This window comes from Alligator mississippiensis, chromosome 1 (genome assembly GCF_030867095.1).
Source record: "Alligator mississippiensis isolate rAllMis1 chromosome 1, rAllMis1, whole genome shotgun sequence".
NCBI classification, from domain to species: domain Eukaryota; kingdom Metazoa; phylum Chordata; order Crocodylia; family Alligatoridae; genus Alligator; species Alligator mississippiensis.
In genome coordinates, this window is record NC_081824.1 from 322,566,266 (window position 1) to 322,582,330 (window position 16,065).

Here is a 16,065-nt window from a genome sequence, read left to right on the forward strand (position 1 = left end):
ATCCACATTTCTCTTCCGTTACCAAAAAAAAAAAAAAATACTGGAGGTACAGAAAGACAAGGTCAAAAGCAGACAGGATGAGTGCTGAATAAATATGTAAGCACCTTGGAAACAAGAACAGATCTGTCTTCCTCTGTGGGGTTCTCCAATCCTGCAATTATTTCTTTTGCTCACTTTGGTTTCACACATTTCTCCCCGTTCCTGCATTATGCTCTGGCCTTACAATTATCACTTTTGCTGCAGAAGAAAAAAATCACACATTTGAAATTCTCTTCCAGCACAATTGATCATAACATTTTATGAAGTGCCAATGGCTTTCCTTTCAGCCTATCCACCTCGTATACTCAAAAGCATTTCCAAATCCTGTTCTCGACAACGGTTTTTGCTGCCACAGCTGTTCTGTCTCCAGAAACAGGGAATTTATTTTTAAAAACTGTTAATAGTAAAAAAGCAGCAAAGGCCTGACACTTCCTAATGTGAATAGGACTATTAGTAAGAAAGCAAGCAAGGTTTAGGAGTTAAAGCACAAGACAGAATTTTAATGGAGGATTCTACTAATGACTCAATGCTAGCAAAATCATTTACACCTCTTCCATCCACATTTTTCCATCTCTGATATTAGAAGAAAATATTAACACTACATGAGTGATGAAATGTAACTCTCCAGGTTGTTTAAAGCACTTTGAGATCATTGGATAAAGGTTATTTTAGATGTACAGTAGATACTTACAGTACCAACACTAGTTAAAGATTAATGGCATTACTTCCATTCTATCATCTCCAATGTCCTTGGCCACAGCTTTCTCTCATCCTACATGCATGCTGAGCCCAAAGGTGTTTAAAAAGGAAAAGGCTTGAACACATTCGAGCTGTTCAAATGATGGGAGTGTAGAAAAACCCTCCCACCCCCAAGTGCTCTAATCAACACACTTGCATTCTAGTATCTCTGATATCTAAAAACATGCCTAGATTTGTGTGGGAATCATACTGGGTTCAGGAAACAAGGTGACTTTGAAGAAAATCTGCAGAGTAGGTTTAAAATTATGCATGCTTCAATTCAGCAGTTTTGCATTTGGACACTACGTATTATTCCCAGTTGTTTGGGGCTTGGCGGGCATGCATTTGTTACTGTGCCCTGCTGATGACAGCAGCGGGACATATAAGCGCTTTGAGAATTAAAGCAAGCCCGAGGAACTGAATTAGAAAATGATACAGGAAGTGTACCTTGTAAGGAAATATTGTTAGCCAAAGTAGAGTTGTAAGGGCTGTGAACTCTGCAGAAGGCAGAGTGTGGCCGCCAGTGGTGGATCCAAGTAGTTCAGTTGCACCCTTTTACATTATATGCTCTACCTCCACTTTAAAACCAACTGTCTTGGAGGAGCATTGGTATTTCTATTCAGGTATCACTACTGGGTACATCTACATATGTGCTTTAATGCACATTAGCCTATTTTAATGCATATTAAAGCATCATATAAAAAACATGCTTTTCAGTTAATGCACATTCAAATAGGTTAATGTGCATTAAGTGTCTCTTTAAAAGTGTTTGCTTAAGTTAATGCGCTTGAAGACAGGCAAATGTGCATTTTCCTAGTACCTCGCAGTGGAGGTACTAGAGTTAATGCACTTCAACTAAAGCACATTAATGCATTTCTAGATGTGCCTGCTGAGAGTCAATTGAACTCATAACTCATTACCTCCTTGATTCCTTCTAATCTCTCTCTACTACCACACAGATGCTAACAACTGCCTTGCCATTCATTTCTATCCAGGAGAACTTTAGCAATCTTCTTCCTTATGCCTGAAGAAGGGTACTTGTGCCCGAAGGCTTGCAATTAAATAATTTGTTTTTGCAAAAATCGAGTTGGTCTAATGAAAGATAACACCTCTACCACCAGTTCTGATTCCTTTTGCCTTTTTTAAGGCTCTTGACGTTTCCCTATTCAATTCATTATTTCTTCTGCAATTTTGCTGTCTGCAAGCTGCCCCTGATAATGCCTCTCTTCTATTTCCAGGTCCTACAGACGCTGTTTTTGTTGAAGCTGTAGCTGAAAAATCGTGTGTTACTATAAACTCAGGTGTAGGAATGACTGCCAATGAAGGACTGGGGTCACTGTCCAGATGTCAAGAAGGCTAGATTTGGTTTGAGGAATCTTGAATAAGAAGAGACATTATGGTGATCCCTGCACTAATGAGGCAATTCTAATGATTTTTTCAAAACTTTGTTTTGGCTTGGTGTGGGTGTTTTTTTTAACTAAGTTTTAATTCAGTCAATTTGTGCACATCCCAGAACTATAGTTGAGGTTGTTATTTTGGCTTTTATCTTAAACTCAACAATATACGCTTCTCCGCCCCCCCCGCATATTACTAAAGTTTCTAGTTTCCCTTTAAATCGTGCAAACATGAGTGTCGTGTGTGATGCTGCGCCACACCATCTGCAGCCCCCCCCGCTGTACAGGCAACAGCAGCCCTGGAAGGCGCGTGACGTCAGTGCACTGGAATAGGCGAGGAGGGGGTGAGAAGGCCATCGGCCACCTGTGCCCAACGCATGCGCAGACGGATCCCCACAGGGCGCGCACGTGCTGGGGGAAACCTCACACATTACGTAGAAGGATATGAAGGACGGGTATCCGTCACCGCGCATGCGCGACCAACGCTTACTCTTAAGCGCGGCTAGTGCGTGGGTGAAGGAAAGAGGTGGGGCGGGATCTCTCCAAGCTGCTGATTGGCCGATGCTATTCCGAGGTCCGTGTCTCCCTCGCTCATTGGCCGTCGTCCAACCGTGCGTGTGTGTGCGTGTGTGTGTGTGTGTGTACCAGAGAAGACGTGAGTTCGCCGTCCTTGCTTGCTGATTGGCTCCTCGAAATTCTCCTTTTCCTTCTCCGCTCGCTCATTGGTGGCTCGCCACGGTAACTCAGACGCCGTGGCGCTCAGGCCTTTGGAAGCTTGGGTCCGGCCCGCTGATTGGATGCCAGGCCCCCGCCCCCCCATTCCCCCGCCCCCCAGCAAAGCGGCGTGGGGGGAGGGGTGGTGCCTCCTTCCCCCTCCCCTCGCCGGGTCCCGCTCCGCCTCACACAGCCGGGGGGAGGTGGTTGGCCCCGCCCCGCCGCGCGCCTTCAGCTCGAGCCGGAGCCGGAGCCGCCGCCGCGCGCCCGGGCCCCGCTGCCGTCGCCTCTCACGCCGGGCACCGTAAGTGTCGCCGCCCGGGCCTGGGGGGAGCCCGGCCAGTTCGTGCGTGTGGGCATGTATGTATGAGTGTGCATGTGAGTAAGTACATGTGTGTGCGTGTGCATGCGTGTGTACATGGCGCGGGAGCAGCCGTCTGGTTTCTCGTTGCTCTCCCACCCCCCTCCGGGGTTTGGGCGGGTTGTAACTGCTGCTGCCCCGGGTGGGGAGGGAGGGTGCAAGCTCTGGAGCTGCTGATCCCTGATCCTTCCTGCAGATGTCAGGCGACTTGAGTCGGGGGATACTGCTGCTGCTGGGGAGGGAGAGGCAGGCAAGGAGCTGGACCTGCCCATGGGAGGGGCTGCGGCGTGGGACACAGTCCCAGTCCTAGTCCCAGTGGCACTTGGCGCAGAGAATCCTTGTGAGGGGACCTGCTGGGCAGGGGAGGTGTATTGTTGCTCAGAAGATAGAAAGGGTCCTACTGCTTTTACAAGCGCCAGAGAGACTCGGCAGGTCCTGATGGGCTTGTGAGTCAGGAGGGCTGGGTGCCGTCTGCACTCCCTTCTTTCTGCTTCCCAGCATTTGCTGACAGAAAACCTGACTTGTCACCCTGGGTGTGTCCTGTCCATCGCCCCTGCCCCGCCCCTTGGCTATGCACATGCAGGCACAGAGTGTTTTCATGTTAGTCTTCACTTGCCGTCTGCGCCTTGGTTTCCAAGGTCTGTAGATATCTGATGTCCCCTTTAATGTGCTGAGTAGCATCCTTGCAAATGCAAGCTCTTTCTCCCCCCTGTTGACGTTAGTTATGGTAGAGAAGGTGCGACCTGGAACAGAAGTGGTTGGCCCAACCTTTTCTTCCAGCTCCTCGTGTTTAAAAAAAACAAAACAAAACGATGCAAATGCTTATCCGTGTGATATGGCTGTGGGAAGACTTAATGTCGCTGAAGGGCTTTTTACTTTTTTCTGACAGAGGTTAAAATAAGAAGAGACTACTCTTACCATTGAGTGGATTCTAGTACTGCACTGAGAAATGCCATTGCCTTATGCTGTGTCCTAATGAGAGCAAAACTATTGTTGATGACGCTCAGCAATGGAGGCAGCAACACCAGTACTGAACTTGGCTTAGCTGCAAGTGTAGACAAAAGTTTTCAGTGCTTGCACAAAACTTCTGAACACTGTTTCTATTACCTTTACTCACAATTGAAACTTATTTTTCTAAACCTGTCCTTGACCTTTTTATTAATGAAACTTCTTTTTTTCTAACATAAATCCTGCCTGTGTTAAGATACCAGTTATGCTTTTAGGAGCATCTTGTAGATAGCTTTTGGATGGCTGCCTTCATCACTTAATATAATTTGTAACTGGGGAAGTTGCGTGCCTGTTTTCTGATTAAACATTTGTCAGTGAAGAAATCCCAAAATAGTCACAGATGACAGGGCTGAACGATTTATCTTAATCCTAGTTTTATTTGTTAATTCAACAGATGCAGTTTATGTTGCTTTTTAGTCGTCAGGGGAAGCTGAGACTTCAGAAGTGGTATGTCCCATTATCTGACAAAGAGAAGAAGAAAATCACCAGGGAACTTGTTCAAACCGTGTTAGCCCGTAAACCGAAAATGTGCAGCTTCCTGGAGTGGAGAGACCTGAAGATTGTCTACAAAAGGTTGTTCTGCCTCACTAAGCTTATAATTGCTATACAGCAAAAAGATATTTAATAAATAGCAAAGAAAATAATGAAGGTTGAATGTTTTCTCCCTTGTTGGTTATGAAAGAAAGCTGGTTTTGAGCTTTTTTCCTTAAATCTAATTTGATAACCTAGTAGGAAGCATTCATCTGTAGAGAGCCACTCATGCGTATAGCAATGTGCTGAAGAAAGGAGATTAGATTTTCTTACGCAAAAAGGAATGATTCTTCCTACTTCTCTGCTCAGCTGTCCACAGTAAATGGATGCATGCACATTTGAAATATGTATGATTGAACGGGTAATTATTTAGAAAGTCTACCTTTTTATAAACATGTTTACTTCAAGGGACTAATAATTTCATAAATCAGTTACGAATATCATTTGGTCTTGAAAGCTCACAGACATTGGATAGAATTTTTTTTTTTTTTTGCTCTGAATACAAAAAGTACATTTCTTCTACTGAGAAATCACAATTAACTGAGAAATTACAATCAAATTTCTATGGATGCAAGTGCTATATAATTTCCTTCATCAAAAATCTCCTTTTCCACCTATTTTTCTAGCAAATATGGTAAGGTTGTGCAGCTGGAACATTCTGTTGACCTTTTGAATGTAATATAAAATAGACCTGTGAAAGAGCTTTTCTATACAAATTACTGTAATTGACATTCTAATGAGATGACGGAAATTTTATCTGACTAAAAGCTAATATTGTAAATGGAATTTTATCCTTTGAGTTTAAATATTTAAATAGAGAATCAAATAGCTTTCATGGGTTTTCCTTTTTTATCCTTTTTTTTGCTTCCTTCTTAGCCTGTAAATAAAATTTCTTGCTCTACCAGTTCTGCATTCTTCCCAGTGGGAGAGCATTGTTTCTTCCACTCTGAAATGGAACTGAAACGACATTAGGTAACTCTTACGTTGACACAGGATGGAAATAACAGAGCTAGTTGTGAAATGATTAGTTAGGTCCCAATTCTACATACACTTTAAATGTGTAATTTCATGCATGTGCACACTACCATTAGGAATGTAAATACGGATTTAAAAAAAAAAAAATCCATTTAACTTCTTGTAATTACAATGGTTAAACGATTAATAACTATGGCAGGCACCAGCCTGGTCTGTGGGGCACCCCTCCCTAGCATGGCACCGTCAGGGCACTTCTAGCCCCCCAAGATGTGGCAAGGATTTAGCGACTCCCCAGGGCCACACCTCAGGACAAACTGGGTGGGTGGGTGGGTCTCCTATGGGGCAGGGGTGGGGCATGTTGTAGGGCTGAGCTGCAGGCCAAGGGGAGTTGCCCTGCACCCACTTACCTATGCCTTGCCCTGCTAGGCCCTGCAGCAGCTGTAGCAACAGCAGGTGCTTCATACAGTTGGGCAAGGGATGGTGATGAGGGCGTCGGCACTGGTCTCCAGCCTATGGCTCTGTGAAGTTAGACTGGGGAGGGGGTGCTGAGCTTGGGGCTGGTGCTGCCCTGGCCCACCCTGCCATGAAAGGGCTTACGCCTACCTGCCTGGAGCAGTGTGGGGAGCCTGGAGCCAAAGCAGCCCCACCAGGTAGGTAGCATAGCCCAGGAGGCCCTGGGCATCAGCAGGCAAGAAGGGGTAGCAGCTACTGATGTGCAACTCCCTGGGGCCATCTGCAGCAGCGCAGAAGGGAGGCAGGATGGGGAGAGGTGACTAATACCTAATAGCTGGGCTCCACAGACCCTGTGGCAGGCAGCAAGGGCCTGCCCAGAGCCCACACTGTTTGTGGCAGGTGGTGGGGAGGCCACAAGTGGCTGATCTAGTGTCTGCATAGTTTAGCTATTAAGTATTAGTCACCTCTCCCTCTTCCCCTTCCACTCCTCACTCCTATCTCCCTCCCCGCTGTCCTGTTGCTTTCTGGTTCCTGCTGGGGCACTGCAGGGCTTCCCTTCCCTCCTGGACTGCAACTAGTTCCAGGTTAAATGATAACCGGTAAGCTAGAACCGGTTATCTCTGAGCTAGTTGGTTAAACAGTTGTAGTTGTTTATCTGTTTTCCTGGCTGTGAGCCTCTTTAAGCAGGACTTGTCTGGGGATACAGGTGTATTCTTTTGAAGCCCATAACCTGCTCACCAAGAACATAGAGCATCTGTTGTAACCTCTTGTTTCCATCCTCTTAATTTCTAGTGTGATCCAACACCCCCCCCCCCTTTTAATTTCTTGTGTGATCTAACACATATGTGCACATACGGCTGATGATCAGTACTGGCACTTCCTGTAGCTAATGAGCTGCTCGTAGTCCTAGCTCATATCAGTCTTTCAGACATCAGAGTGGGGATCATCAGACTTAGTGGAGAGCCACCTAACTTCTGCTCTGAGTGCACACTACCCTTTTTTTTTTTTTTGTCCTGCAGCAGGAGGACTATGTGCAGGCCACTGTTGAAAGGGCAACACAAAAGACAGCCAGGAGCAAAAGGTAACTTTGCCTCCTGGTGATTAGAACATTTGCCTGGCAGGTGGGAGGCCTGGGTTAAATTTCAGCACCAAATCAAGCTGTTGGCTGTACTGAGGGGTTGTGTATTTTCCAGTTTTTCGGCTTTTTTTTAAAGCTTACCTAGGCAGACAACTTGGTTTAGATGCCAAGTTCTTAAGAGAGACTTCACAGGAGCCATAGTGTGGAAGTAAAGAATGAATCACCCTAAGTGCCTGTGCTGGTAGTTCTCAGCCTTTATGGACTTGAGGCCCCCCTCATTAGGTACATGGCACCCCTTGGAAAATGCCAGTTCTTAGTTTTCACTCATTTTTTAGTATGGAAACATAATACAGAAATTTTTCTGTTGCAGAGAACTCGGGAAGACCACAATAGGTCAACATTTTTTTAACACTGGATTCTTAATTAAAATTGTTGGGTTTATCTTGTCAATCATGCTTGCATGCCTAACAGTACTAACCCTGTGTGGTACCTTGCAACACCCCTAAAAAGATCTCAAGTTGCCCCAGGGTGCTGCAGCACCCTAGTTTGGAATCATTGGCCTGTGCCTCCTTCCATTTTTCCTGTACTTTACTGCTGTACTTGACCCTAGGTACTACCTATGCTACCTAAGAGTTGCAGGTCTCTGCGAAGTTCTTTGCTAGTGATTCTCACCCAGGGTGCCACGAGATCCAGTGGGATTAGTTATTCTCTGTGGAAGATTTGGTCACTCTAAGTATATCAGTGGGAGAATAAATTCAGAATCAACTTATTCCTTTGTGTACTCTATTCTTTAAAAGATCTGTTCTAAATTTGAGAAAATACCTCTTGGTTGGCTATCTTGGGATGTATTTGGAGACTTTCAGGTCCAGACTATGAAACTGGTATGACTGCATAAACATTACTATTTGGGAGTTATGAGGGTACCTGCTTTTGTTTGTAATTCTCATGGTTACATGCATACCCTCTGAAGTTGTGGTTGTGTTCAGGTATGCACTTCTACAGTTTAAAGCCTGCACGTGATAACAGATCTTTCTCAAGAAGCTCAGACTTGCTTGTCATCTGATCCTTGCTCCTGGAAGGATATCTTGAAAGACTGTGTTATTATGCCAGACACCAAATTGTAATTAGTACTTGTGCTTCTAGTTTGCATCAGGGAAGCTTTGAATCCCATAGGATTTATGTGATACCCTTCCTCTCCCCCCCCCCCCAAAACAAACAAACAAACCCCCAAACCCTGCAGTTTGCAGATTTTAAAAATGGGGTTTAGTCAATACCTGTCTTAACTGAAAATACCCAAATGAGGATCTCTGACCTTAGTCCAACCTTATAGTTGAAAATACCGTGGAGGCAGGCTTTCTAATATTCAGTTCAACTTTAAGTGTTCTTTTTTTTCCAAAAAAACCCTAAGTTCCATGTGAAGTGATCTTATTAAACAATAATTTATTATATTAAAGCAGGTTCTTAAAGGCTGGGTTTAAATTGAAAATGTATGGTCAGCCATGGGCCTAGCCCTAGATTATACATGGTTAGGCAGTAAAAGCAGTGGGTTTTAAGATTTCTGGGTCAAGGAGTGATATAAAAAGCTCTTTTGAATGAAAGTTTCCTCATTAAATGATATTTAGGTCAAATTTAAGGCTCAACATTTTAAACTTGATTTGGTGTAAAGATCTACTGTTATCATGAAAGCTAAACTATATTTAAGCGCTGGAAGGAAAACAGTTTAGGTGAGCATTATAGTAATCAGATGGCGTTCAGCTTAACATGGAGGAAAGTCATATGTTCTGAGTAATAGAATAGAAATGTTCAGACAGATTTGCTTTGAGTGCTGGCAGTTAGGGTGTTGTTCAAATTAGTGTGCTAAAGCAACATGTAGATATTTTTCTTTCCAGACTTATAAATGTACTTAAACTAAAGGTTTCATATCTTTAAATTTACAGAAATTACCTATTGGATGCCTCTGTTACTTGCTACTCTTTAAACTAAGCCATTGGAAAGTAAGTGATTATGAGCCAACTTTGCATAAGTAATCCCAGATCTACTGGAATTGCTGTAAACAATATAGCTGAAATCTTAGAATTAAGAGCACAGGGAGGAAGGTACCTACGTAAGAGCACAGAAGGAAAATGGAAGGTACATTTTTAGATCTGAAATGAGCTGGCAAGTCAGTGTCGTGAGGAGACATAGGGCCAAGATCTCAAATGTCAAGAACTTCAGTGAGAAGTCTATTGCACGAGCTGAAGTGGAAATGTTTGGCAGGAAGAAATGAAAAGAGAATGAGACTGGGGTTGAGGTCATAGTGTTTATTTTTTTTAATGAACAGAAACTCAGTTGGATTTGATGATGGAAGGGATTTGATTGGGGTTATCTTTGCATAGAAAAATTAAGGGCATTTTTACACATGCTCGGGGTGGGAGGTGAGGGGGCACTTTTAATTAGAGCAGCCCCAAGTGCCTCTAATTAAAGCACCTGGAACGTCTTGTGTATCAGTGTCCTTACGCTTCAAAATGGCGGCAGAGGTGCTTTATCTAAAATTCGCCAATTGAGCTTTAAGTTAAAGCGCCCCTGCCGCTATTTCACTGCTGATATATGAGATGTGGAGCTTGGCTGGAGTGCAGTAATTGCAATGCTCGGGAAGACTGGATTAATAAAGTCTGCTCCGATGTTCTGTTATTTACAGGCACTCTAGAGCAGCTTTCTGTCTCAGTCAGACCAGACAGAATTGGGTCTAAGAAGTCACAGAGAGGGGAGTTATGTGAGATGAGGAGGGGTGGATGACAAGCTAAGCAGAAATGGTTGAGTGGAAAGTATGTCTGTCTGGGAATGCCCTATGTGGAGATAGTCTGGGCATGTAGGTGAGTGGAATTCACAAAAGGAAAATTTTTTTTTTTGAGGATCTTCCTTTTGCTTTCAAGAAACACTGTTTTTACACACTTAGCTAAATGAGACTAAGCCCAGGTGTAGGATAAAGGTATATGTTTTATAGGATGCTTTGTTGTACAATTTTTGTGTAGATGAGGCAGTTGATCAGACTAGTCAAGTAGAGACGTAGAAGCAGGCTTGCATACACTAGGGTAAATCAAGAAGACAGTAAACACAAGAAAAATGGCTATTGTGAAAGTCATCCCTACTGTCATTATCTAAACATGGTTCGATATTATACCACAAACTGCCTTAAGCAGAGAGAGACCTGGGAGTTCCATGAACGATGTAAAAAGATACATATAGTCAAGTATCCAGATAAATACAACGCAGCAGTTTAATGGCCAGACATCCCTCCCTGGCATGGAGGGAGCTTTCTTGCAAAATAGAATGTAGGTGCAAGTCATCTGCATGCCATTATGAATCCACATATAATTCCCCTCACTCTTTCTCCTTGTTACAAGCATAGTATTTTCCTGATTTTTATTCTCCTAGTCAAGAGCAGTAGCAGAGCTTGCTCTGGAAGTTTTCCAGCTTCTCAGCTGATGAACTTCTAATGGCTGCTTTTGAGTAGTTGCTTCCCTCTTCTGGGAGATTGTTGTTGGTGATTTTTGTTGACATCTACTGGAAGCAATGCAGGACATTATTTGTGTGGCCAGGATTAAGTTTTGGGCAATTTGATTTTATTTTAGTGTTTTATCTGTTTTATAATTTTCCTTGTTTTTTATTGTAAACCAGGTAGAGCATTTTGGGGGAGGGCAGCATATAAACCTTATGAATCAAATTAGCATTCAGGTATAATCCTGGATTTCAGGTTAGTTCTCTGAATTAGCAATAGTTATTCCTTTTATGAATTGTTATTCCTTTTATGCAACCAATACAGTTGGTTAACCAATGAGTACCTTTTGGTGTCCTTTTGGTATTGTTCACATTTGTGTTTAGAAGCGAAGAATATGCATAAATAAAACCACCTTCTTGTATGACATTAGATTTTCCAGTTGTCTCTGGAACTAGTTTCTTTCTTCTCAGCACCTTGAGAGAAATTTAAAGATTACAAGGGAATGGAAATTTGAATTTTTCTTTAACTTATAGAGGTAGCTCCCCCATCTTCGGGGGGGGGGGGGGAGGAGGGGGCACAGTGGCCATACACTGAGGAGACAACTGCTGATGTCTCTATTACATCACTTTTTTCAGGATGCATATATATTATTTCCAAGGGCTGAGAAGAATTGATTGTTAATTTAATTTTTGTGCATGTTTTGTGCTAACATAAAGATTGTTTTGTTGTTGCAGATATGCAAGCCTTTATTTCTGCTGTGCTATTGAAGATCAGGACAATGAACTAATAACCCTTGAAATAATTCATCGTTATGTGGAGCTGCTTGACAAGTATTTTGGCAGTGTGAGTTAGTGGTTGTCCTTATTAAGAACTTGTAAACATTTTCTAAATGTTTGTGTTTTGGTTTTATCATATATTGCGCCATTTTGTTCTCAGCACAAAGCAGTTTCAAAAGTGGTGGTTTCTCTGTTGTTGGACACACGTACCTGATGTATCTGATAAAAATTAATATCATTTCTGCCAAGCCAAATTGGTAAGCATGTTTGTGTTCATACAGTCTGTTATGTTTAAAACAATGGCCGCCTAAAAAGAGCTGACTGAACCAAGTGGTTCCTTATTTTATTGTATCTGCATTAGCAGTTAAAGTACATTCCCATGAATAAACTAAATTCAGTGTATTTTATTTCTGGGAATGCTAATTATATAGTACAGGAACTTCAAGCATCTTTATACATTGTACTTTTGGCTGTTTTTTTTTTTTCGAGAGGGTAGCAAAATCATTTGGCCCAGTGGGGCTTTTCATGGGCTGGAGGCTGTGTGAACAGCAGCATTGTTATCCTTTGGGTGCTGGCCCTGCTAACACGGCAAATCTGGCTGCCCCAGCAGCTAGCTTAGTGGTTGCAAAATTATGTCCTCAATGGGGATTGTGACCTGAAAATTCAGCAGTGGGGCAAGTGGCAGTGGCATTAACTCCCATGGTTGCTTGAGCCACTTTGTCAGTGGGGCCAGCACCTGGGAGGTTAATGCTGTTGCAGAATTACATCCCCAACAGAGATCATGATGTGATCATGATCATGAGTTTCAGCAGCAGTAGTGGTGTTAACACCCCAGGTGTTGGTCCCACTAACACAATGGCTCTGGCAGTCACATGGGTTAAACTCTCCCCTTCCACGTTCCTGCATAAATTTCCAACCCCATGGGAAGCCCTGTAGGCTGGATGACCACCTTTTGTGGGCTGCTTTCAGCCCACAGGCTACATGTTTTGGCACCTGTTTTGCAAAATATAACACTAAGCTGTTAGTGGTCTTAAATTTCCAGTGCATTCCATCTGATATTTTTGACACTCAGAACATAGAGGACTAAAATGTTGTCTTTATTACACATATACAAAACTTTAATGAATGTTAAGGTTGCAAAATCAAGCACTTGGAATTATCAGATGTTAGATTTAGGATCTCATAGCCTTAATTTACCCTCCTTTCTGTATATGCATTCTGATAGTCTTTAATTATATGCTATACTTTCCATAGGATCCTTGCCATATTTGGTGAACAGAATAGGCAGTGTTTACCTAACAGTCAGTTAGTATTTTATTTTCTTCTGTGTTCAGTGTGTGGCCATAGGTCTTATTGCACTCTAACCCCTGCTCTGAAGAATTACTGATTTCTTTGTGGACTTTTCAGTAGTGCTTATTATAACAATGTTTGTGAAGCACTGAAATATTAATTTATCTCCTAGTACCTGTGTAGACTTGAGGGGAGATCCTTGTTTTACAGATGTGGGGTCTGAGTTTGATATCAGAAGTGTTTAATAAATTCTGGGTGCCCAATCTACTATTCATATACTCTGAGAAATCTTGTTTTAATCATTGCATAGTTTGTACAAAGCACAGCACGCATGAACTTTAGGTGCAGTTGTGAGTGCTCAGCATTTTTGCAAATCAAGTCTCAGATTCTTGACTCAGGCACCCCAGAAAGAAGAATAATTAATTAAAAAAACCAGACTTTTTACAGGGGGGTCATGTGATGCTAAGTAAGCTACTTAAAAATTGTGGCAGAGACAGGAATAGGATCCATTTAAGGGCAGCATTCAGTTGCTTTAAACAGACTACATTTTCTGTTCCTGCAGTTTCTACCTATTTTGTTCCATTTTAAAACATCCTTAACAGGTGAGGCAGGTGTCTTCTGGGATTTTTTTTTCATGACACAGGTCTGATTTATTTGCATACCAGTCCTGCCCTGAGCACTGAGCAAAGCTAGGTCTAGTGGGAGACTGGAATGTGATGATGTAATTAAAGACTGTAGCATAAAGCCTATTCACGAGTAAACTGAATTACAATTGCACTGGCTATCTTTGTTCTGTTGTTTCCTGGTTTTTTTGAGTGCTGATTTCTGCAACTTTAATTATGGTCTCTTGCTTGATGTCTTTTTCATGCATAGTTTCCTTGCTTAAAAAAATAGGCAAACAAAAAACCCCAAATTGCCTCCTAAAGCATAATATCGATAGCAACAAGCAATTAGCAGGGTTGGAATCTGTAGGTCTGCCACACCAGCTTCCACTGATGGAAGTAACAGAGTAACTGAATAGGAGGCTGTCTTCAGTACTAGTATCTGGGTAGACCCTTGGACAGTTCATTTACTGACAAGAGGGGAACAGGAGAACAGTGAGACTCAAATTCTACCATTTCTATTTTGGATTATGTGTTAGATGAGTATTCTAGCAAGCACTAATTCAACTGTAGTTCTTGCATCCAGTCTCCTTGCTCGGCCAATTTTATTTTGCTTAGTTCTATCCTGGCTTGTCATCTAATCCCTCTTGCCTTTAGTCTTAGCCTCCATGCAAGGCTCTTCATCTTTCCTACCACTGTTTATACTAATCTTTCAACCAGATTTTTAAAGGACCTAAGCATGTAAACATATGCTTTTGCAAAATCTCACTAGGTACTTAACTCCGTTTCTGCGTACATATTTTTAAGCATCTGAGCTTTGTTCCATATGCCACTCTCAGTTCTCCCATTGCACCCTGGCTCATCATCAGATAGATCTTTCTTATACCAGCTGGCTTCTAGTCTCTTCTGCAATTTGTTCATCAGTCTGGCAACTCCTGCAACCTGCTTCCTGTTATAACTTCCTATTGCTTTGCTTAGACAGTCAGTCTCCTCTGAGGTCAGACTAAGTGATCTTAAAATTCAATAAATTCTTGGTCTCCTTTTTTGTTCAAGTCTGAATCACAGTATCCCCATACCTGACTCTTTCTCCTTGCCTAGCCATTTCCTGTCTCCTTCCAGTTCCCTGCCTTCCAGTCCTAGTTGTGTGTGGCAGCTCCTAGCTTTTCCCCGCAATTTAGTCCCTGCCTTCAAGAAGCTCTTGACCTGTCTGCATTTAAATTGGCCAACTTCCTCTTCTGTGCTTCCTGGGCCACAGCAGAAGGAGAGATTGCAGACTCAAAAAGAGTTTCCTTGCTTTTGGTTCTGACACTGGACTGGCCCCAACCTAACCTGCAATTTCAAGGAAAATTATAGTACTTACTTTCCTGCAGCATTTGGCTGAGCCTGTTGAGTGCAGACATTCTGCATTTTAGCTGGGAAACTCTAGAAAGTCTCTATGAAGCAGATAAGAATTGTGACTTTTATGAGCTTTATAACCCGACCAAGTTTGGATTGTCTTGAGAGCAGCAAGATCCATGACAAAGACTACCCTTGGCAACCTGTCAATGTAATGCTTCAAACAGAGGGGTACTAGAGTTTCTCAGAGATCAAGTTCCCGGAATTTAACACTGACAAAATGAAGTGCATTTCATTAATCTTCATACCGCAACTCACTGAATGCTTTTGACTGACATCTTCCAAAAAATATTTGACTGGTAATAGACACGGAAAGTTCAGCTTGATTAGCTGAACTTTGGTAAAGAAAACAAAACCTTATGGAAAGCATTAGGTTACTTTAATAGGCATTGACAAAATGAGGCATATTTTATGAATCTTCGTATAACAACTCGCTGAATGCTTTTGACTGACATCTTCCAAAAATGTGACTGGTTATAGATATGGAAAGTTCAGCTTGATTAGTTGAACTTTGGTAATGAAAACACAATCTTATAAAGCATTAGGTTACTTTAATAGGCAGTGATAACAACTGTATCTATAACAACATTTACTATACCTTTCAGGTGTGTGAACTTGATATCATCTTCAATTTTGAAAAAGCCTATTTTATTCTTGATGAGTTCCTTTTGGGAGGGGAAGTTCAAGAGACTTCCAAGAAAAATGTTCTAAAAGCCATTGAGCAGGCAGATCTGTTACAGGAGGTAAGGAAATGGTACTTCTCTTGCCTAAACAGCAGCATGCTGTGCTATGGCTAGAGAAGACTCTCTCTTTATAGTTGTAGAAAGTGCCTTTGAGCATGCTTAGCATGTAATCTCCTGTTAATTTTTCTAATTGTGCAGTAGTAGTACAGTAGTCTTCACTTTATAACTAGTACATGCATATATAAACTATTGAATGATTTTCTTTACATATGTTTAAAGCTTTGAAAATTTACATGCAAGCTGCTTTTTCATGCTTCTAACAGGAAATAATATATTTTGCTCTTTTAATCTATTCATGTTTGATTTTTCTTATTAAACTTTAATCAATTTGATAGTTATCATTAGTTTTTGTCATATCTGATGCATGTATGCTTCTCTACTATTTCATTGCTGAAATCCAGAAGCTAGACTCTCTTCTTTGAGACTCTTTTTAAGGTATAGTTAATATTGACTGTTCTAAAGACAGTGCGTCTCTAATACAGTAGATGAT

At 42.1% G+C, this 16,065-nt stretch overlaps 1 protein-coding gene across 1 annotated transcript in view; it reads left to right on the forward strand.

The window, feature by feature from the left end:
• The first annotated feature begins 3,030 nt into the window (after positions 1-3,030).
• Positions 3,031-16,065, forward strand: part of AP1S2 (adaptor related protein complex 1 subunit sigma 2) — a 45,298-nt gene continuing 32,263 nt past the window's right edge. The window contains exons 1-4 of the mRNA XM_006261073.4: positions 3,031-3,189; positions 4,649-4,827; positions 11,504-11,612; positions 15,438-15,575. Coding sequence (XP_006261135.1) covers positions 4,649-4,827; positions 11,504-11,612; positions 15,438-15,575 — 426 coding nt within the window. The 5' untranslated portion in view covers positions 3,031-3,189. The remainder of the gene's footprint in view (positions 3,190-4,648; positions 4,828-11,503; positions 11,613-15,437; positions 15,576-16,065) is intronic.